General features: G+C 45.3%; 1 protein-coding gene across 4 annotated transcripts in view; it reads left to right on the plus strand.

Moving 5' to 3' along the window:
• Positions 1-289: 289 nt before the first annotated feature.
• Positions 290-23,722, plus strand: part of LOC137427412 (ubiquitin carboxyl-terminal hydrolase 8) — a 171,873-nt gene continuing 148,440 nt past the window's right edge. Inside the window, exons 1-5 of one of the 4 annotated variants that reach the window (XM_068116890.2) lie at positions 290-403; positions 565-600; positions 3,416-3,567; positions 3,690-3,834; positions 13,430-13,515. In XM_068116890.2, the coding sequence (XP_067972991.2) occupies positions 3,455-3,567; positions 3,690-3,834; positions 13,430-13,515 (344 nt within the window). In that variant the 5' untranslated portion in view covers positions 290-403; positions 565-600; positions 3,416-3,454. Of the gene's footprint in view, positions 605-3,415; positions 3,568-3,689; positions 3,835-13,429; positions 13,516-23,722 lie in introns of all 4 variants that reach the window. The other 3 variants (XM_068116889.2, XM_068116891.2, XM_068116892.2) reach the window with 3 other exon arrangements.

Consider the following 23,722-nt stretch of genomic DNA (forward strand, 5'->3'; position numbering starts at 1 on the left):
CACACCACGGTATTTCATGTTTCTCTTGATATTTTTATTTCGCTCATTAATTATTTTTATTTTCTGTCATTGTTGTTCCATTTGATTCAACCCGACAATTTTCAAATTGAGCAATTTCTTTCATTTTCCGGTAATCCCGTATTTCCATCGAGGTGTGAATATAATATATAATTAGTTCGGTTGGTGATTTCTCCCGTTTTATATTGCTGCATTTTATGACGATGTAACATTTTTTTAACGAGTTATTTACTGTGAACATATTATGGATCTAAAAGATACCTTACTAAACGCGAAACTTCCGCCGACAATGACATCCACTTCCGCCCACAATGACATCCACTTCCGTCCACAATGACAACCACTTCCGCCCAGTTTCCTGTGGATTTCTCATTTGTTATGAGATGTAGGATTTCTTGCGTAGATTTACTTTTCCCCTTTTCGTGCTGTTCCATCGTCACGTTGTTGTAATATTTTTACGAATCCCTTGGTTTTACCTCAGTAACCTCGTTTTTCTGTTACACACTCGTGACTCTCCTGCTCCCTCTCCCTCTGCTCTACCTTCAGCGCAATATTTCACCGTTTTCTTCCACACCATCAGAGGTTGGTGAGATTGATTTTCTTCTCATTTATTAGCGGCATTTCCTTTCAAACCTTCCCCCTGTATGTTTGTGTTTGTGTGTGCGTTCGCATGATAATGTAAAGCGCCATGAGGGTCGTTTACTCTGCTTGATGGGGCTATATTAATATAAGACTCCTTTATTATTATTATTATTGCTTTTAAATGTTTGTTTATTTTTACATCTTTTATTTTATATTAAAAGAATTTTTTTTTTTTTTTAACTCTGCTGTTTAAGTAGATAATAATCATATTTTGGTTTCGAGCTGTGGTAGCTGCGACGTTCCCGCCTTCGTGTTCATGCCACTATATGTATATACAGAAGGGCCGATATACGTGTCGATGGGGTATGGGGTGGGGGGTGCGCACAGGGTAAGTTTTGAACAACACACTCGGGTGCATCAAACTACCCGTTTAAAAAAAAATATTCTCATTGATCTAGTCATACTTTTTTGTGTTACACTAGCCCTATGTAGCATTTCTGTAAAATATTTCTGATTTTCCATTTTGTTTCGATCCCCCACCGCGGTCGGGTGAAAATCGGGTAGCCCGCTAATGCAATGGGTTGCTTTGGCCAAATCTGACATTTTGGAATGTTATAAAAGTAAACAAACCTCCTTTCAGTTATTTAGGGTCACCGATTCCAAAAATGGCTTCTAAAAGGTGGTGGGAGCTAAATTGGAAAAAATTTAGTTCAAAATTTTGAAAATTGGGTAATCGGGTAACCAATGAACCAAAAAAAAGAGAAAAAAAATCAAAATCTTTATTATTCTCTCCTCTGAGTGGCAGTCACATGACTTTCATCGTTGCTGCTGGCTGCTGCCTGCCTCGCTGTCGTCTGCTAAGGAAATGATGGAACTAGCAGCACCAATTTTCTGCATCTTCTGCTTGCGCCTTTCTTCCTCGGCCCGCTCACGAACCTGATGACGGTGCACCTTCTGCGACAGGACCTTGTCGTAGGTGCCAAAAGATGCTATGCGGTCAGTCTTCATCGACTGCAGGAGCAGGCGATGCTCCCGGTTTGTGACCAGCTGCTCAACGTTGGCCGGTCATAACCGGAAGGTCGCATCCAGTCGTTGTTCCACGGCCTGCAGCTCGTCGAGTGTGGCCGGAGTCGATCTACGCACAGTCGGGATGTCCCTCATGTCGCAGTTGGTGTCCAGAAGCTGAATGAGCAAGATGCACGCCTGGTGGTCAGAGACGGTGGGTATGTTGGCCTTTTTGTAAAAGTCGGCGACCTGGGCCAGGGCGAGATACGCAGACGCCCATTTGAGGGGGAGAACCAGGACTGTGTGCTTTACCACCACACCCTTCTCGATGTGATGCATGAGACGGTGCAGGACTTGACGGCAGGTGGAGAGACGTATTCCCGTTATCTGTGCATCCTCGTTATTGATGGCGCTGCCCAGACTGACCACAGCACTGGCCTGTCACATTGCCATTGGTCTGTTGCGTTTTGTGCGACCACAGCACTGGCCTGTTGCGTTCTGTCCTTGCGAGACTGTCTGGTATACGAGCAGGTGTCAGCTGAGGTCTAGCAGATGATGCATGGCGGCTCGGGTGGCATGTCTCGTCCGACTGATCATCCATACTGTCTAAAAAACATTGGCATATTGATGTCATTGACTTACGTGACAATTTGTGTGAGACTTTCAAAATTATAAGAATCACATCATACTCTGCTCAATTTCAGCATCAAATACGCATTTAAAAAATATATATACTTTTTTGGATCTGTAAATATGGAAATATTTCAAATACTTTGTAAATGTTCTATATATAGAAATTGTAAATATATAATTTGTAAATATTGTAAACTATGTACTTTTTGCCTCTATATAATATATATAAATATTGTGAATATAGTCCTGTCATGTTTTGAAAAATTATTCATTTTTATGTTCGTTGGTTACCTGATTACCCAATTTTCAAAAAATTAAACAAAAAAATTTCCAATTTTGATCCCACCACCTTTTAGAGGTCATTTTTGGAATCTGACCCTGAATTATGATAACAAGGTGTTGCTTTTAATAATATTTGAGAAATCTCACATTTGGCCAAAGCAGCCCATTAGCGGGGGTGCCCGATTTATACCCAATCTTGTTTGGGGGGATTTGGGAGGGGGGGTGGTCATTTCTAATATCTCCCTGGTCAACCAGTACATTTTCCATATCATCCTTCACACAATGCTCTCCTAAAAGATCCTTATTTAAACCGATCATTTGATTGGCTATCCTAAATAGCTCCCCTCTACTATCTGCATTATTTATCACATCTGAAAGTGAATCCTGTACGAATGTTTTAGCCTTATAAAATTGCCTACTTGACCTACGTTTAGCCACCAAATATTCCTCCTTACCCCCTCCCTTTTTCCAAATCCAAAATCATTTTCTTTTTTCTTGAATCGCCCTCGTTGTTCCTCTACCATGTAGTCTAATGCCTGCCTGGGCACTTCATCTAGTCATATATCTTATCAGTAGCACGTAGCAGCCCATCTTTTAAAGAGTCCCAACAACTCTCAACATCCTCTTCTACCATGGAGTTTTAAAGATTCATTTCCAAAAGTTCCCTAAAGAAATGTTCCTTTACTTTCTGATCTTGTAGATCCATCTTGGTATTTTTGCAGTTGTCGATATTGTTTGTAATTTTGAGCTTATGCTGAGCACATTTTGTGAGTAACAGCCCACTGCTATTGGTTTTTAATTACGGTCTGTTTCATTGCTTCTCAAAATGTTATTTATGCTAATCGTGTTTTTGTTTCCGAAGATGTGATTTGGACGTTTTTCTGTCTCTCCTCAGTGTCATAAAGCTGTGTCAAATCGGGAACAGCCAAGCACAATGCCGGTGTTGACGGCTTCTGGTGGATGCAAGGAATTGTACTTGAGCACGTCACTTGATGCTCTCAACCAGAAGGCAGAAGTCAAGTTGGAAAAACAGATCAATATCCAAAGGTTTTTTTTGGAATGGGGTTGCTTTTCTAACCTTGCATATACACTAAATGATCAATTGTCACATATTCATACCAAGTATTTATGCTGCCGACAAATAATGACACCACTGTTTTAATGTTTAGAAAAATAGAGTCAGCTCAGAAAGTGTTCCACGAGGCTGAACGTTTGAATCTCGAGCAAGATGAGGAAAAAGCCTACGTGCTTTACATGAAGTTTTGCAACCTGGTGACTCACATTCGGAACACTGCAGAATTTCATCAAGACAAGGTAATTGATGTTCTCGTAACTGTTTGGTACGTTTAATGAAAGGTCATGCACTGAGATCACTCACTGATGCAGTGCAAGGCGTAACCATGTTGTCTGACGTCCTAAGTCAATAATTAATTGCAAAAGAAAATTACTTTCTTATCTACCCTTTCAAATTTAAATAGACAAAATAGACTTTCGAGAAAGAGGAAACTTTTTATTTTGGCCTCCAATGTATATTAATTTTGTAAAGTAGTGACCTATTGGTGAGGACACTGGACTGTCATCGCAGAGGTTGTGGGTTCAAATACAGCTGGAGGCAGACACATTGTTCATTTGCATTCTGTTCTTCAGGAAGTGGTTGGTACTCGTAAATGAGGAAGACTCTCTCCTACTCTTTCTCATGTACCCTATCCCATTTGGTGCTGTCATATTAAACATATAGGCCCTGGTACACTGAATCCTGTGCTGAGGCCGTTGTGGTCAAGCAACTTGCTTTCTCAGCATCGAAAGCTAGCTTCACTGAGGATAACTGCAGGCCACTCCGTCAGGACTGCAACAAGCGTGTGTCAATCCTTTGTGTGACAAGTTAAAAGTCTTCATCTTGCAAATCCCAAGGATGAACTCTCCAACCAAGCTCCTTCCTCAAAGTCTAAGCCTTGTTAAGTCCGCCTCTTCATTCCTATGCTCCCGCACATCAAATGGCATCACCTGCAGACTCTGCCCAAGATGAGGCAGAGTGCCTCAAATCAGTATATGCCTCAAAATCTCGTGTACCCAACCCACAATGCTCTCTACCCACCTTCCCTACTCATTCCCATTGCCTTCTCGACTCTGTGTCTTTCACACCCGAGAAGATAAAGAAAGTTCTTTCTCAATTCTTCATAGGTGACAGGCCCAAAATGGCATCAACATATATTCATCCGTTGCTTCTCTTCTGTCTGCATTTTCAGGCGGTCCTTCTCATTTGGTTGTCTCCCGTACGCCTAGAAGTCAGCAATCACCGCTCCCATCCATGAGAAGATGCAAAAACAGATCCTCTCAACAACAAAACCAGTAACACAACAACAACAACAACAACAACAACAGGCATTTTAAGGCCATTTTCCCTGCAAGAGCGGGGGTTAGCCTTGCGGTCCCCATGACAATCTTCTCCATTTTGCCCTATTTTCTGCATCTCCCCTTGTTAACCCCCTTGCCCGCATTTCTTCTTCGACCATCTTTAGCCAAGTCTTTCTCGGTCTTCCCCGTCCTCTACTTCCTTCTACATTCATTTCCATCACTTTTCAACCAGTCACTTTCATCCTTCCTCAACACATGACCAAACCATCTCAACCTGTTTCTCTTCACAGCATCAATCACAGGCTCTATTCCCATCATCTTTTGCAATTCATCATTTGTCTTCCTCTCTCTCAACGATACTCCACACATCCACCGAACCATTCGCATTTCGACCCTTTCCAGCCTTCGTTGCTACTCTATGTTCATTACCCATGTCTCACTCCCATAAATCATAACACTTCTCACACATGCAGCATACACCTTTCCCTTCAGCTTCAACGACACTCCCCTCCTCGTCAGCACGCCACTCAGTTCCCGAAACTTCTTCCATGCACATCTCACTCTAGCAACCGTTGCCGAGTCTGATCCACCTTCTCCATTCAGCATGTCTCCGAGGTAACAAAATGTTTTCACACCTTCCAGCTTCACGCCATCTCCAAGATCCAACTCAACATTCCCTCCATCTGCAGCTCCCTCTGTGCACACCTTACACTTGAATGTAGCTGCCACACTGGTTAATGACCCTCTCAAACCACTACATTTTTGATGAACCCACTCAGCGCACATTGTACATTGAATGGAATTCACTCCGACACCCTTCCTGCACACAGCACACGGCCACTTCCCAGTTCTTTCCACCTCACCACATACTTTACCACTTGCCATCACCTTCGTTTTTCCGATATTCACCTTCAGACCTTTTGTCTCCATACATTCCTTCCACTTGTTCATCTTCTCCTTCAGTCCATCCATACTTTCTGCAATCAACACCAGATCATCTGCATACAACAACTCCCACGGTAAACCCTCCTTTACGTTCTGAGCCAGCACCTCCATCACAGCTACAAATAGTAGTGGACTTAGTACCGACCCCTGATGCACTCCCACCTTCACCTCAAACTCACCACTGTTCCCGTCCTTCGTCCTTACAGCTGTGCGCGCTCTTTTGTACATTGCCATCACTACTCGGATCAACCATTCCTCCACACCTAACTTCCTCAATGCCCATGTCACTACTTCATGTGGAACCCTATTGAATGCTTTCTCCAGATCAACAAACCCAAGAAACAACTTCTTCCTCTTCTCCATATACTTCTGCAACTGCCTCACAATAAAAAGCGCGTCTGTCGTTCCTCTTCCTGGCATAAATCCAAACTGCATTTCGTCAATCTTCACTTTCTTCCTTATCCTCCTCTCCAACACCCTTTCCAATACCTTCATTCCATGCTCCAATAACTTTATCGCTCGATACGAGCCACACTCCAGAGGGTCACCTTTCCCCTTGTATAGAGGGACGAGGGTACTCAGTAAGTAAGAGGGTAACAAAACCAGTAAGCTCACTTCAAATTATTTAAGCAAAGACATATAATCCATCATTGCTGTCGATGTCAAGTCTTCCCTGTTTTCAAGCAGTCTGATCTCTGACCATCAGTTTGGATTCCTCCCGATCACTCAACTCAGGACATGCTGCTGCTAGTCTCACAGCAATGGTTGGATGCCCTCATGCTCAAACAAGCGGCTTAGGACCGTCTCTTGGACATAGTTCGGGCATTCAACGCAGTCTGGCATCCTGCATTGCTTGCCAAGCTCGCTGCCTGTGGTATACAAGGTCACCTTCATTCCTGGATTCCTGACTTCCTCTGACTGTGCAATCATTGAATTCCTGAATGGAATCCTGTCCTCTTCTCTCCCGGTAGAGGCTGCAGTGACTGGGCCCAGTCAAGTCCTTTTTTTCGTTTTGAATTCACATTGACTTTTCCAGTGCTCTTGATACAACTATCTTTCGTTTTGCAGATGATTCTGCTTTATGTAGTACTTTATCCCCATTTCTTTGATAGGCAAACAGCAACTACATCACTCTACCGATGTTGAATTGATTAGATGCTGTTCTCATAAATGGAACACGCTTTTCAATTTTGGAAAATCTCATATTCTCATCGAGTCTCTCCAAAAAGATCAGCAAAGGAACCCACCAATCTACTTCCATGGTCTTGCAGCCTCTGGAAGAGGTTCAGTCTGTGTAACATGATTTTTTAAACCTCATCCCCTCCGGTATGAATCCCTCTGCTCTCTCAGACCTCATGTCCTTCTCAGGTTTTCTGAGATGCACACATTCTTCGAGAAACCCCCTCCTGCTTAATCTCTCAAAATCCAGGCTTTCTGCTCAACTCCAGTCTTTTGCTCATCTTTTCTCATGGTTGTGGAACTGCTTCCTGGATTTGTTGGATTGATGTTTCAATTGCACCCTTCCTTCTAGGGCTTCAATCAGATGGTGCACCACCATCTTGTGTCATCCCCCATCCCTACCTGCAATCTTTCTTACCCCCATTAACCATACTTCCTTTAACCCTTTTACTTGCAGGTTGCTGTGTTTCCTGCCTTCCCTTCTATCCCCGTTATTATTATTAATTGTGTTTTTTTTTGGTTGTCTCATTACTTTGTTATATCCAACCATGGCCCCACTTTGACTCCAACTACATTGCCTCTTTAGCCCTGTTCAACCCGTACTTTCATGAGCCTCGATATTTGTATCCAAAACAGTTGAGCTTTTCTCGTGAGAATTGCAGTTATTATTGGCCTGTAGCCAGCCAGCTCATTAACAACGTTCTGGGTGGGGACAATCTACCTGTACCACCTGATCTGGTCTAGATTTGATGCTAGGTTCATCGGTGAAACTCCTTCCATATAGCACGGAACTCCACATTTTTGTCATCACAAAAGCATGAAGTGGCGTCTTTACATTGCATGAAGTAAAGATGTGATTCTGCTGCATATGAATACAAAACCCGATAATGTTTGCTGGTCACGGTGAAGTTTGTGACCACTTCAATATGAGACCAATAAACCTTAACAACGTTGATGCAGTAGGAAGGAGGCATTTTGGCCCATCATGCCTGTGCTGCACCACGACCACGTTCAATAAATCTGTCACGACTCCGTTTCACTCGGTTTTTTGTGAGTCGGTGTTTTGTGAATTTAAGTTCTTTCCTTCGCTGTATTGCTTGTTTCTTAGATTTTCTCTTCTCCCCCGAACGTCGCCGAACATCTACCCTTTGTCTAACGTTTTAAATACAAAAAAAAAAAAAAATCCCCTTATTTTCCTTCTCTCCTCGCAGGCCCCCACGTTTGCTGTTGTGTCGCCCTGCCCCCTTTATCTCCTTTTCTTCCACCTCTTCCTTCCATCTCCAGCCGACACTCGCCTTTTAAATTCTAGTTTCCACCATACTCATTCAACCCTTTCTCCTTTCTCTGATCCATGCCCTCACTTCAGGGACTTTTCCCAGATTGTTTTTCACAGTTTGTTTAAATATTATTTAAATATGTTCAAACTTTTCCCTGCAGTGTTTTATTCAGTGGTTTATTACAACACGCTGTTTTTCTTCCTATTTAAAAAGCTTTTTTCAATTTCCTCATCAAATCATTCCACTTCAAAAAAAAAATTCAATCTCTTACAGTCCTTCCTTTCTACATTCTCTAAACTCACCTGCATTCCACCCCTCCTCTATCATTTTCAAATGGATCTCTGACTTGAAAATCGCAATAAACCCAGTTTGTAAAAAATGTTTGTTTTTCATTAATCATCCACTTTCTAAACTCCTCCCTCACCCCTCCCCTCCTAAACTCCTCCCTCACTCCTCCCCTCCTAAACTCCCCCATGACACCTCTCCTCCTAAACTCCACCCTCACCCCTCCCCTCCAAAACTTCCCCCTCACACTTCCCTTTCAATTCTCCCCCTCACCCCTCCTCTCCTAAACTCCCCCCTGGCCCCTCCTCTCCTAACCCCCCCTCACCCCTCCCCTCTAAATATCCCCACTCACCCCTCCCCTTCAAAACTTCCTCCTCACCCCTCCCCTTCAAAACTCCCCCCCCCCCCATGCCTCCCCTTCTAATCTCCCCCCCCCCCCTACTATCTTTCTCCAATTCTACCCCCGCCTCCTCCTCAAAACTGCCTCCTCCCCACTTCCTCTCCCTTCCATCACATACCTCCACCTCCTCCAACCTTCGACTTTGTTCTGCCCCCCCCCCCTCAAACAACACCTCACTGTGCCTCATCCCATCACTATCAAACCTTTTGTCCTCATCCTTCCCGTTTTCCTAACTCTTCTGCAATCTCTGACACACCATCAACAACTCTCCCTACCTCCTCCTCTCACCCCTCATCTTACCCTACACCTCCCCTCCCCACTCCCCTGTCCTGTACCGATGCTCCCCCTCCCTTTTCCTCAACGGTATGGACCTCAAACATCTGGGGCCTTCGCTCAAACCTGATTGATCTCTCCATTCAGGTTGCTTCTGACAAACCAGACTTGATCTGCTTAACAGAAACTTTCCTCCTTCAGGATGTCTCTGATTCCTTAATATCTCTTCCTGGTTACTCCCTCCTCCGGTATGATAGACCTGAGCCTCGTCCTGATGGTGGGGTTGCTATCTTTATCAAAAACTCTCTTCCTCACCCTCCCTTCACTGCCCTCTCTCCACCGCACCCCCAGGAATACCTATGGCTACGGCCTCCTCTCCACCTTTTGTTCATATGTGTTCTGTACCGTTCTCCAAACAGTGATGACTCCATTTACATCTCCCTGTCTGACAACATGGACCAACTTCTATCCACTCATATGTGGCGACTTCAACTGTCATCATTCCAGCTGGCTAGGTGTGGGTTCCTCTCACACCAGCCATGGCACCTCAGCAAAGGACTTCTGCGACTCACTGGGACTGACACAATCTGTCAATTTCCCGACCCGGACCAATTGAATGCAATCTTAGTTCCTTTCACAAAGCTCGGAACAAGTGTGTGTCTACCCGCACTCCCGCAGGAGAGCCAGGACACAATATTGTCGTGTGGTGAGCTCAGTTAACACCGAGCGTCACCACGGATGGAACTGAGCTTTAATGGAGGCGTTTATTCAATCAAATGGCGGATCGATACACGGGCCGGGGGATTGGGGGAGGATGCCGCGCTTACCTTTTCGGTCGCAGGCGTCTTCAACCTGAAAATTAATAAATCAAACCAAAACGAGATTCCGAATAGAACAGAAAATAATACAAGGGTTTATTCAATAAATAGCGGGAAAAGGAAACGCGACGGAAGAACTAAAACCGAAGTTGGGACGCCCCCACACCAGACTTCAGATATGAAACAATGGGAGAATCAATCAAAGGAACCGTTGTTTGCGTGTCTGTGCTTAGCTGTCTCAGTCGTCGTCAGGAATTGTCCGGGATGGTCAGCTCCAAGCGCAGTCGTCCGACTGCGCTCCGGTTGGCGCGAACCGCTCGGGCGTTGGCGCGAACACCCCTCTCTGCACGGGCCGTCCCGCACCACACAGCACAGCACGCAGGCACCAGGAGCACGAACAACAGGGGAGGATGATCGTCGGCGCTGGTTTCTCCACCAAAGTCTGAAAGCAAGAACGGGTCCAGCACGAAGTGACAGTCCAGAGCAAGAGGCCAAGGGAAGAGAGAGGAAAATGCCGGCGAGCAAGAGGTTTTACTCGCCGTCCCGTGACGTCAGCCCTCCTCTCCCCCAATCAGCGTGGTGCCACTCGACTTCTCGAATCTTCTCACCACGTTGGTGTCCTCTCATTGGCCGAGCGCTTTTTGCCCTTTATGTCATGCCATCCGTCAGTGGCCAATCAGTCTGCCGCTTCCTTCCACCTTCCTTTCACCAATCAGTGGCCAGCTTCTTACCCCATGGTGCGATCTTCCCATCAAAACCCTCTTGACCAATCACGCGCGAAGTGGGCGTGGGCTCAGCCTGCCTTGCACGGTGTTCCATCGCCATGGTGGCGTACTGCGCGGCCGCTGCCTGTTGGTCTTTCCGGTCAGTCCTTATGGCGGCGGGGGATTAATTAATGTGGTGCACTAATGGGCCTATCTAATGTATAAGAGTGCGTTGCCATACGGGACACAGGTATGATCACAGAGGGAACGACATACAATGGAGTCTCATCCTTATTCCCTATAACTATTTATCACGCCCATTCCTCATAATGGGGACGAACACACACCTTAATCCGAACAAACCGCCTAAAGCCGAAACAGAACTTATTACAGGTAAGATTCTCTAGCACGACAGACGAAGCATGATACCTATGCAGATCTACTGAAATTTATATATGCCCCTACCCCAAAATTCATAACATAATCTCTCTACTCTCAAGACTAAACCCTCAAACCTGTCTCCCTCCTCCAAATCCTGGTGGCGTCTGGTCAAATCTGTTTCTGGTGTTTGTTCCCCTTCCATCCCCTCCCTTACCTCAAACGGCTACACAGCTGACTCCGCACGTGAAAAAGCTGAATGCCTCAACTCTGTGTTTGCCTCAAAATCTTGTGTCTCTCTGTACAAAATCTTGTACCCACCTTTCCCAGTCGAACCCAGCTGCTCCTGGACTCTGTGTCCTTCTCTCCTGACAAGGTGAAGTTTTTGTCAAACCTCGACTCTGATTCTGCAACTGGACCAGACGGCATCAGCCCACGGGTCCTAAAATCCTGCTCTGCCACTCTATTTCACCCTCTCTCTGTTCTCTTCACCCTCTCTTTTGCTCAAGATAATTTGCCATCTGCTTGGAAATCAGCCAACATTACAGCTTTACACAAAAAGGTGCAAAAAGAGATCCTTGCAACTACAGACCAATCAGCCTGCTCCCAATATCTGCAAGGTCATGGAATCAATCATCGCTTCTGACATCAAATTCTTCCTCTTCTCCAATGGCTTGATCTTGGATCATCAGTTTGGATTCAGACTAGGTCATTCTACTCTGGACATGCTGCTTCTGCTGTCTCAACAATGGATGAGGTCCTCGATGCCAAACAGGAAACCAGAGCTGTCTCCCTTGACATATCACGTGCCTTCGATACAGTCTGGCACCTCGCTCTGCTCACCAAACTCTCCTCCTATGGTATCCATGGAAATCTCCACGCATGGCTTGCGGACTTTCTCTTTGTTTGTAGTCAACGTGTGGCCCTGAATGGATTTCTCTCATCTCCCCTTCTTGTTCAGGCTGGAGTTCCCCAAGGCAGTGTTCTGGGCCCTGTGCTTTTTCTGGTCTTCATCAATGATCTCTCCGACTCTCTGGAAAATCCTCTCTTTCTCTTTGCTGATGACTCCACTCTCTGCCTCTCCATACCGCATCCCTCAGATCGGCAGTCTGCAGCCTCCTCACTCTCTGCAGACCTGGACAAAATCACAGACTGGTCAAACAAGGGAAACATGTCTTTCAGTCCTGACAAATCTCACACTCTCACTATGTCTCTCCGAAAAGACCGACTGAACAACCCTCCAATCTACCTTCTGAACAATCCTCTCCAAGAAGTTCTGTCACTCAAGATTTTGGGTCTCACTATCTGCCATGATCTTTCCTGGGAAAACCACATTTCCAAGCTGGCCTCCAAAGCCGGTCGTCAACTGGGCATCCTCTGTCGTGCGAAGTCCTTCCTCGGCACACCTGAGCTCCTCACCACATACAAGGCTTTCATCTGCAGCTCAATGGAATACTGGTCTCCCCTTTGGGCCGGTGCTCCTGCCTCACAACCAGCTCAGCTTCACGCTGTTGAAACCAAAGCTTTCAGAATCATTGAAATCTCCCACGATGAAGCTAACTCTGATGGCCTTTCACTCACTCACCGCAGGCAGGTTGGTGGTCTTTCTGTCTTCTACCGACTCCTCTCCGGCCTTGCTCCCCCAGCTCTGTCTGTTCTCTGTCCCCCAAATATTCCTACAGGTCGCACAACATCTGCCAGCAACCCTCTTATGGCCAAACTGCCAAAATCAAGACTCTCTGCTCACCTTCACTCTTTCATTCGTCTTTACTCCCACCTCTGGAAGAAACTCCCTCACTCTCTTCAATCGCACTCCTCCTTCCAGGTCTTTAAAACAGCTGTTCACCACCATCTCTTATCTTCCCCCATCCAAAACCTTGATCTGTTCTACCCCCGTTAATTCACCCCAGATCCACTTCTTTTGAAATACCGACTTCTTTCCTGGAAGTCCTAGCAGTGTCCATGTGTTTTATACCTCTCCCACCCCCCCGCCCCCACTCCCCTTGCCATGCCTCCTCTCCCCAAGCCCTCTCCCTCCCACAGATCTACCAATGCCCCTGTTCTCTATTGTTGCACTTGTTAGCATCCCTTTCTCTCTCCCCATCTCCCACTCCCTTTATCGTGTTTTATGTGTCAGATTTTTTTTTTTGTGATTAATGTTGGCTCTTGCACGAACCTCGATCTTGTATGCAAAAAAAAAAAAAATACCCATCGTGTAGCCGTTTCCTTCTTGTGGATTCCTATTTCCCCTCTGCCAGGCTTTGTCATTTTATTAATTTCTATCTTCCCACACAGAAGTTTTACACTTCCCTTTTGGGATTTACATCATTCAAGGTCGCGATCGAAAAAGCTGAGTTCCTTTCCAAGAGTCTTCACTTAAGGTGTGTATCTAATGCAAGTTTTTAAGGATTATTAACCTGCAAAGACACTCATCTTTGATTGTTTTGTGTGATCTGGAACTACAGCATTAGAAAAGAGTGATGCACAAAGGGAGTCAAATACATTTAATTGCAACGATACGCTTGGTGTTGGCTTCACGTTTAATATCTTTAGGTCTTGACTTAGAGACCCTGTTGTGCCATTAAATAACACCAGGTGGGTTGACTGAGCCCGTCATCCTTCCGAGTCAGCAAAATGAGTACCGGCTTACTGGTAACAGGAGCACTACATCAGCGACATGGCCGTGTTTCCAGAAAATGATGTAACCAGTAGACACAGGCTGCATAGGAAATAATAACTCGATGGGCCACTTATTACGGGCCACTTTATAACTGCAGGGCAGTTATGGCTGGGATCCAATTTGCCCCGCTTTGATACAACACCGCTTTGATTGACATGTGACCCATAATGTCCTCTTCTTAAAATGTTTTTTTTAAAGTTCTGGCTGCCAGACAGTGTGACCCATCATGTTGAAATTTTAAACATGTACAGTGCCTTCAGAAAGTATTCCCACCCCTTGACTTTTCGCATTTTGTCATGTCACAGCCTGAAATTGAAATGGATTAAATTTAAATATTTTGTTACTGATTTACACATATTACCCCAAAATGTCATAATGTCCAATCAATAGAATCTACCGACTCCTCTCCGGCTTAGCTCTGTCTGTGCTCTGTCCCCCAAATTTTCCTGCAAGGATGCACAAGATCTGCCAGCAACCCTCTTCTGGTGAAACTACCAAAATCAAGTCTCTCTGCTCACCTTCACTCTTTCATTCCTCTTTTCTCCCACCTCTGGAACAAACTCCCACACTCTATTCAATCCCACTCCTCCCTCCAGGTCTTTAAAACATCTGTTCACCACCATCTCTTATCTTCTCCCATCCTTCATTTGTTTCATACCGTCTCTCCCCCCCTCCCCCACCCCCCAATGGCCCTCTCTCTTCCACAGATCTACCGACGTCCCTGTTCCCTACTGTTGTTGTGCTTGTATGCTTTCCTCACTTCCCCCGTTCTTGTCTCCTGCTCCCTTTATTACCTTCGCCTGATGAGAGGGTATTGCATTTGAGTCCGTTTCTTTGTCTGTCTGTTTGTTTGTCTGTCTGTCTGTCTGTTTGTTTGTCTGTTTGTCTGCACAGAATAAATATGATTTTCTCTGCAACCGTTGGTCCAATTGACAGGAAATTTTCACCATAGGTGCAACTCCACCTGCATAAATTTTTTGATGATAACTGACGTCATCGGTCACGTGGTTTGGCCGCCATCTTGGAAAAACCGAAAAACTTTGCACCTCCATATCTCCAAAAACACTGAATAGAAAAAATTGAGACATGGCTCATTGTAAAGAACTCTCCATGGGGAATAAAACATGTTAATGATGATGTCATAGGTGCCTCCATTATGACGTCATGATTTGAAAAGTACAAAACTTCATCCAATCAAGATGAAATTTATTGAGCATAATCTAGAAATAAAATAGTTTAGAAAAAAATAATAATGATGACGTCATCGGTCACGTGGTTCGGCCGCCATATTTGTTTTAACACAAAAGCCTTAAAAACCACTGAAATCCTGGTGAGGGTTTGCAATCTCTGATTGCTCTTTCTTGTTTATTGTATGTTTTATGGGTCCGTGCATGTTTTCGCGTGTAATGTGTTTTACCTCTTACACGAGACTTGACTCTGTATACAAAAATAAAAGTCAAAACAGAAAAAAAAAATCGAATTTTTTATAAAATAATCTTTAAAATGAAACATAGAAATATCTAATTTACAAATGTATTCAACCCCCTCAATACTTTGTAGAAGTCAATACTTCGTCAAAGCACCTTTGGCAGCGATTGCAGCTTTGAGTTTTCTTGGGTTTGTCAGTATCAGCTTTGAACATCTGGATTTGGTCTGAAGCTTTTCCAGTGTTGCTTTGGCTGTATGCTTGGGGTCATTGTCCTTCCATTTGGAACTTAAATCTTCACCGCAGTCTGAGCTCTTTTACTTTCTGAATCAGGTTCTCCTCAAGGATTTGTTTGTATTTGGCTCCTTTCATTGTTCCCTCTATCCTTACAAGTCTCCCAGTCCCTGCCACTGAAAAGCATCCCCATAGCATGATGCTGCCACCACCATGCTTCATGGTAGGGATGGTGTTAGATGGGTCATGAGCTGTGCTTGGTTTCCGCCAGACGTAGCGCTTTGCATTCAGGCCAAAGAGTTCAATTTGTCTCATTGGGCTACATAATCTTTTTCTCATGCTCTGAGCCTTTCACATGCCTCTTTGCAAACTCCAGGTGTGCTGTCATGTGACTTTTTCTCAGGAGTGGCTTCCATCTGGCCACTCTCCCATATTCTTGTTTGTTTCTTTCTAAACAATGTCCAATCAATTGAATTGACCACATGTGGACTCCAATCAAGTTGTAGAGACATCTCAAGGATGATCAAAGGAAATTGGATGCACTTGAGCTCAATTCGGAGTGTCATAGCAAAGGGGTTGAATACTAATTGATTCAAGACATTTCAGCTTTTCATTTATAATTATTATGTAAAAAAAAAAATTCAAAAAAAAAGAATACCACTTTGACATTATGGGGGTATTATGTGTAGATCAGTGACAAAAAATCTCAATTTGAACCATTTTAAAGCAAAGCTGTAACACAAGAAAATGTGAAAAAAGTCAATGGGTGTGAATACTTTCTGAAGGTACAGTATTCCCCTCAATGATGAGATCATACTTGTAAAGTTTGACTTGAATAGCTTTGACAGTTTCAGAGAAATACTTTTTTTTTTTTTTTTCCCTTTGATCCAACTTGGCTGCCAGACCATGTGATCTAGGATTTATTTTTAAACACCCTCGTATACCCAAATTTTGGGGAACGTGTTTGGGGAACATGCGGAAAAATCCGCTTCCGGTCTTGCCGGCGAGGTTTCGTTTATTCGCAGCTCTCCACGCTCTCCATCGAAATCGAAGTTAATGTAATTGTTCCCATTTGTATTTTCGTTATGACTGTATTTATTTTATGGTGTGTGTACGTATATTGTGTCCCGAGGAAGATTTTCGGTGCAAATCTTTCATACCTGTATAGAAAATCGTGTTAATTCGTGTCGTGTCTTGAGGCCTTGTACAGTGTACAACCTTGAGGCTTTGTTTTTCTCTCAGCGGTCCGTCGTTTGTGCTCCAATAACTTTCGTTCTCTGCTTTTCCCAGTCTTTTCACCCCATAGCCTACTTCCTTGTGTAAATCTCAACTAAAAAAAAAAACAAAAAAAAAACATTTCCTTATCTGTTCTTATTCTTTGTTCTCATTCGTTTATTCATTCTTATTCGTTCGTTCGTTCTTCGACCACGTGTTTCTCCCCCATTTCCCCAGATAGTTTTCACTGTTATTAACCTTACAATGTTTACACCTTCCCCTCAAGTTCTGTATTCCGTCGTATATTATAACACCTTTTTCTTCTTCTTCTTTAAAAGGCTGCTTTCGACTTGCTCACCAAATCTATTCATCCCAAAAAAAAATTCCATCTCTTATAGTGCCTTTTTTCGACATTCCCTAAACTCTCCTGCACTCCATCCTCCATCCAGCGTCCTTAAACGTATTTTTGACTCGAAGGTCACAAGAAACTCATTTTGCAATAAATGTTCGTTTCCCATTAATCGTACACTTTCTAAAATCCAATCTCACCCCTCCCCTCCAAATCTTCCCCATAACCCCTCCCCTCCAAATCTTCCCCATCACCCATCCCTTTCAAATCTTCCCCCTTTCCCCTCCCCATCACCCATCCCTTTCAAATCTCCCCCCTTGCCCCCTCCCTCCTAAACTACCCCCTCACCCCTCCCCTCCAAGACTCCCCCTCGCCCCTCCCCTCCTCGACTCCTCCCTCACCCCTCCCCTCCAAATCTCCCCCATATCCCATCCCTTTCAAATCCCTCCCCTTGTCCCTTCCCTCGTAAACTCCCTCCTCGCCCCTCCCCTTCAAATCTCCCCACCCTCATTTCTTCTCAATTTCCCCCCTCTCACTCCCCCTCCTCAAAGCGTCCCCGCTTCTTCCCCCTTCCAACTCTCACCTCCATCTCCCCCAACCTTCTGCCTCGCTCTTCCCCCTCCTCAAATAACACCTCATTGTGCCTTACCCAATCACCATCAAACCTTTTGTCCGCCCCATCCTTCCCTTTCTCCGAGCTATTCTGAAATCTCTGACACACCTTCAACAGCTCTCCCTACCTCTTCCACCTCTTCCACATCTTACCCTACCCCTCCTCCCCCCTGTTCTGTATCCGATGCTCCCCCTTCCTCTTCATTAACGGTATGGACCTCAAACATCCGGGGCCTTCGTTCAAACTTAACTGATCTCTCCATACAGGTTGCTTCTGTCAAACCAGATGTGATCTGCTTAACAGAAACTTTCCTCCTTCATGATGTCTCTGATTTCTTAGTATCTCTCCCGGGTTACTCCCTCCTCCGGTATGATAGACCTGAGCCTCGTCCTGGAGGTGGGGTTGCTATCTTTATCAAAAACTCTCTTCCTCACTCGCCCTGCACTGCACTCTCTCCACCTCACCCCCAGGAATACCTCTGGCTACGGCTTCCCCTTCGCTCCCACCTCGTGTTCATATGTGTGTTGTACCGTCCACCAAACAGTGATGACTCCATCTACATCTCGCTGTCTGATAATATGGACCAACTTCTATCTACTCATCCCAACTCTCTCTTCCTCATATGTGGTGATTTCAATTGTCACCATGCCAGTTGGCTGGGTGTGGGTACCTCTCTCACCAGCCATGGCTCCTCAGCAAAGGACTTCTGCAACTCACTGGGACTGACACAATCTGTCAATTTCCCGACCTGGATCTCAGTCAACGGAGCATCTTCTCTTCTGGACTTGGTTATGACTAACTTCCCTGAAAATGTCTGCTGCTGCTCTTCTGCTCCAATCGGATCATCTGATCATGTGCTTGTTAAAATGGACATCTCTCTGAACATTCTCAGGGAGCCTGCTCAGCGTCGACGAGTCTGGCATTTCACTAAGGCCAACTGGCACGGTCTTCAAGCAGCCATCAATCATCTGGACTGGTCTCCCATCTCTACCACCTCTGACATCGACTCATCCTGGGAATTCTTCCAAAGTAAATTGCTCTCTCTCATGCACAGATTTATCCCATCTCGTCTTCAGTTGTCATACCCTTCCTCCCGTCCATGGTACACGGAATCATGTGGTGAGGCTGTTGCCCAGAAACAACACTGCCTTCGTCTCCTGGAAAGCAAATCCAACGGAAGGAAATCTCATTTCCTTTCACAAAGCCCGAAACAAGTGTGTGTCCACCCTCAGGAGAGCCAGGAAACAATATCTCTCCGTTCTCAAGACCGAACTCTCTTATCTGTCTCCCTCTTCCAAATCCTGGTGGCGTCTGGTCAAATCTGTTTCTGGTGTTTGTTCCCCCTCCATCCCCTCCCTTACCTCAAACGGCTACACAGCTGACTCCACACGTGAAAAAGCTGAATGCCTCAACTCTGTGTTTGCCTCTAAATCTTGTGTCCCAAACCCATCCCTCTCTGTACCCACCATACTCAGTCGTACCCAGCTGCTCCTGGACTCCGTGTCCTTTCCTCCTGACAAGGTGGAAAAGTTTCTGTCAACCCTCGACTCTGATTCTGCAACTGGACCTGACGGCATCAGCCCACGGGTCCTAAAATCTTGTTCCTCCGCTCTTTCACTCCCTCTCTCTGTTCTCTCCACCCTCTCTTTTGCTCAAGGTCAACTGCCATCTGCTTGGAAATCAGCCAACATCACCGCTTTGCACAAAAAAGGTGCAAAAACAGATCTTAGCAACTACAGACCAATCAGCCTTCTCCCAATTATCAGCAAAGTCATGGAATCCATCATTGCTTCGGATATGAAAACTTTCCTCTTCTCCAATGGCTTGATCTCTGATCATCAATTTGGTTTCAGACCAGGTCACTCTACTCTGGACATGCTACTTCTGCTGTCTCAACAATGGATGGATGTCCTCAATGCCAAACAGGAAATTAGAGCTGTCTCCCTCGACATATCACGGGCCTTCGATACGGTCTGGCACCCCGCTCTGCTCACCAAACTCTCCTCCTTTGGTATCCATGGAAATCTCCACGCATGGCTGGCGGACTTCCTCTCTAGTCGTAGTCAACGTGTGGCCCTGAATGGGTTTCTCTCATCTCCTCTTCCTGTTCTGGCTGGAGTTCCCCAAGGCAGTGTTCTGGGCCCTGTGCTTTTTCTGGTCTTCATCAATGACCTCTCTGACTCTCTTGAAAATCCTCTCTATCTCTTTGCTGATGACTCCACTCTCTGCCGCTCCATTCCTCATCCCTGAGATCAGCAGTCTGCAGCCTCCTCACTCTCTGCAGACCTGGACAAAATCACAGACTGGGCAAACAAGTGGAACATGTCTTTCAATCCTGACAAATCTCACACTCTTACGATGTCTCTCCGAAAAGACCGACTGGACAACCCTCCCATCTACTTTCTGAATAATCCTCTCCAAGAAGTTCTGTCACTCAAGCTTTTGGGTCTCACTATCTGCCATGATCTTTCCTGGGAAAACCACATTTCCAAGCTGGCCTCCAAAGCCAGTCGCCGACTGGGCATCCTCCGTCGTGCGAAGTCCTTCCTTGGCACACCTGAGCTCCTCACCACATACAAGGCTTTCATCCGCAGCTCAATGGAGTACTGCTCTCCCCTCTGGGCTGGTGCTCCTGCCTCACACCTAGCTCGTCTTCACGCTGTTGAAACCAAAGCGTTCAGAATCATTTGAATCTCCTGCGATGACGCTATCTCCGAGGGCCTTTCACTTAATCACCGCAGGCAGGTTGGTGGTCTTTCCGTCTTCTACCGACTCCTCTCCGGCCTTGCTCTCTCTGGGCTCTGTCCCCCAAATATTCCTGCAAATCGCACAAGATCTGCCTGCAACCCTCTTATGGTTAAACTGCCAAAATCAAGACTCTCTGCTCACCTTCACTCCTTCATTCCTCTTTTCTCCCGCCTCTGGAACAAACTCCCTCACTCTCTTCAATCCCACTCCTCCCTCCAGGTCTTTAAAACGGCTGTTCACCACCATCTCTTATCTTCCCCAATCCAAAACCTTGATCTTTTCTACCCCCGCTAATTTCACCCCAAATCCACTTTTTTGAGGTGACTTTTGACTTCTTTCTTGGAAGTCCTTGGTGTCCTTGCGTTTTATACCTATCCTGCCTCCCCCCAGGCCCTCTCCCTCCAAAAACATCTCCCGATGTCCCTGCTCTCAAATGTTGTGTTTGTGTGCTTCCTCCCCTTCTCTCCCCATCTTGTCGACCGCTCCCCTTTTTATATACTTTGTTTGCTTGTTTGTTTGATTTGTTTGTTTGATAAATGTTAGCTCTTTCACGAGCCTCGACTCTGTATCCAAAAAAAAAACCTTCTAGTCGACCTGTCCAGCTGTAACGGAAGAGTTGATTTTTAAAGGTTTAGTCTTCAAAAAATCATACCTACCCGACCATGTGACGTTTGAGGTTAAAATTTACAGCCTATATTCCCCAAGTCCAGTAGATCATGCTTCCTTGCAGCACATGGAGACGGAATTTGGAAGGAGCGATGTGCAATCATTGATTGATTAATTGTGTAATAAATAAATAAATAAAAATCATAAAATAAATAATTTCCTCATTAATTAGCTAATAGCATACTTAAACCACCACTGCGTCATCCGAATTTGTAACTTTTTGAAAATTAATCATTTAATCGGAAATTAAATAATTAATCGCTTCATTGATTAGTCAATGAAACAAAAATACCCTTTATTGCCAAATCACTTGGTCACTGTCATGTCCAAATATCAGTTTCCTGATATATCAGCACACTGTTCCCACTCCTCTCTCCGCCTGGAAGACTCCCATAAGTCTCTGCTTCGTTTTTCAAGGTTGGTGTGAACATTTTTCGACAGAGATGTCACTCGGCACGCCTGGTGGACGTTTTCACCAACGACCTTCTCCTCTCCTCTGACGCTGGCAACCTCAACATTCTCGTCCTCCTCGGCCTCAGCGCTGCCTTTGACACCATCGATCACACTATCCTCCTCACCCGACTTGAATCCACCTTTAACGTTACCGGCACTGCCCTCTCTTGGATTAAATCATACCTCTCTGACAGATGCCAGTTCATCTCCATCAATAACTGCAAATCCCCCACTGCTCCCCTCCCCCAAGGTGTCCCCCAAGGTTCAGTTCTTGGCCCCCTCCTCTTCATCCTTTACCTGTCCCCGCTCGGTCACTTAATCCGCCGTCATGGTCTCCAATTCCACTGCTTCGCCGATGACATCCAGCTTTTCATCTCCACCAAGTCCGTCTCCACCGACACCCACTCTATCCTGACAAACTGCATCACTGAAATAAAATCCTGGCTTCAAATCAACTTCCTCAAGCTTAACTGTGATAAATCTGAAATAATCATCATTGGCCCAAAAACGCTCACAAAATCCACCCATAACTTTGCCCTCAACATCGACGGTATCCCAGTATCCACCTCCCCTCACATCCGGAATCTTGGCGTCATCTTTGACCAAACCCTTTCCTTCGACAAATACACTAAACAGATCACAAAGTCAGCCTTCTTTCACCTGAAAAACATTGCCCGTCTCCGCTCATCCCTCTCCTCCACGGCTGCAGAAACCCTCATCCACGCCTTCATCACCTCCCGTCTGGACTACTGCAATAGCCTCCTCTAAGGTTCACCCTAAAAAATCACCAATAAACTCCAATACATTCAGAACTCCGCTGCCCGTCTACTCACCCATTCCCGGACCCGTGACCACATCACCCCCGTCCTTTACAAGCTTCACTGGCTCCCCATCCCCCAGAGAATCCAGTACAAAATCCTCCTCTTGACATACAAAGCCCTCCATAACCTGGCCCCATCCTACCTGGCTGACCTCCTCTCCAGACACACTCCCACCCGCAACCTCCGCTCTGCTGGTACCAACCTCCTGACCCCCTCCATCCGGACCAAATTCAGATCCTGGGGGGACAGGGCCTTCTCCATCGCTGCTCCCACCCTCTGGAACTCACTACCTCACACCATCAGAGACTCCTCCTCACTCACCACATTCAAAACATCACTAAAGACCCACCTGTTCAACACTGCATTCAACATTCAACCCACAGCATTTAACCCCTGACTATCTCTTCTCCTTCTCCCTCCTTTTGCTTTAAATATTTCCCTATTGATTCTTGTCTTTTTGCAATTGTTGTTTTCATGTATTGTTATGCATTATGTTTGCCACTCTGTCAAAGCGCCTTTGGGCTTCTGGAAAAGCGCTATACAAAATAAATGAATTATTATTATTATTATTATTTACATGAGGTTTTACACACGTTTCCTTAACTTAAATCCCTCTCTGTCTTATAAAAGCACGACCCTCGTATCGTGCACATTCAAACACGCTTCTTCAAGCTAACAAATCCTTACTTCCTTGCATCAAGGTTATGGTTAAACTGCCAAAGTCTAGGCTCTCTGCTCACCTTCACTCTTTCATTCCCCTTTTCTCCTGCCTCTGGAACAAACTCCCCCACTCCCTTCAATCCCACTCCTCCCTCCAGGTCTTTAAAACAGCTGTTCACCACCATCTCTTATCTTCCCCCATCGAAAACCTTGATCTTTTCTACCCCCGGTAATTCACCCCAGAGTCCTTGCAGTGTTCATATGTTTTAATCCGCTCCCACCTCCCCCCAAGTCCTCCCGATGTCCCTGCTCTCAAATGTTGTGTTTGTGTCCTTCCCCTTCTCCCCCCTCTCTCCCCATCTTGTCTGCCGCTCCCCTTGTTTTTTGTGTTTTGTGTGTCGGTTTGTCTTTTTGTGTGATTAATGTTTGCTCTTTCACGAGCCTCGATCTTGTATTAAAAAAAAAAAAAAAAAAAAAAAAAAAAATCAAGATGTGCTTCCTACTCGCACACCATGCTATTTATTCGACACAGTTCTATCTCTTCTAAAGTAATCTCTAACCCCCCCCCCCCAACCCCCCAATCCCCTTAAATGTAACAATATTAATCAGTGGTTTGTTTTTCGGCTAATTTACTTCTACTTCCAACTTGGGAGACGGGTATACAACTTATTCAGCAACATGCCTAATAACAAAACGCATGAGAGCGAAGTCGATGGCGTCATC

This window comes from Myxine glutinosa, chromosome 2 (genome assembly GCF_964187855.1).
Source record: "Myxine glutinosa chromosome 2, kmMyxGlut1.1, whole genome shotgun sequence".
Taxonomy (NCBI): domain Eukaryota; kingdom Metazoa; phylum Chordata; class Myxini; order Myxiniformes; family Myxinidae; genus Myxine; species Myxine glutinosa.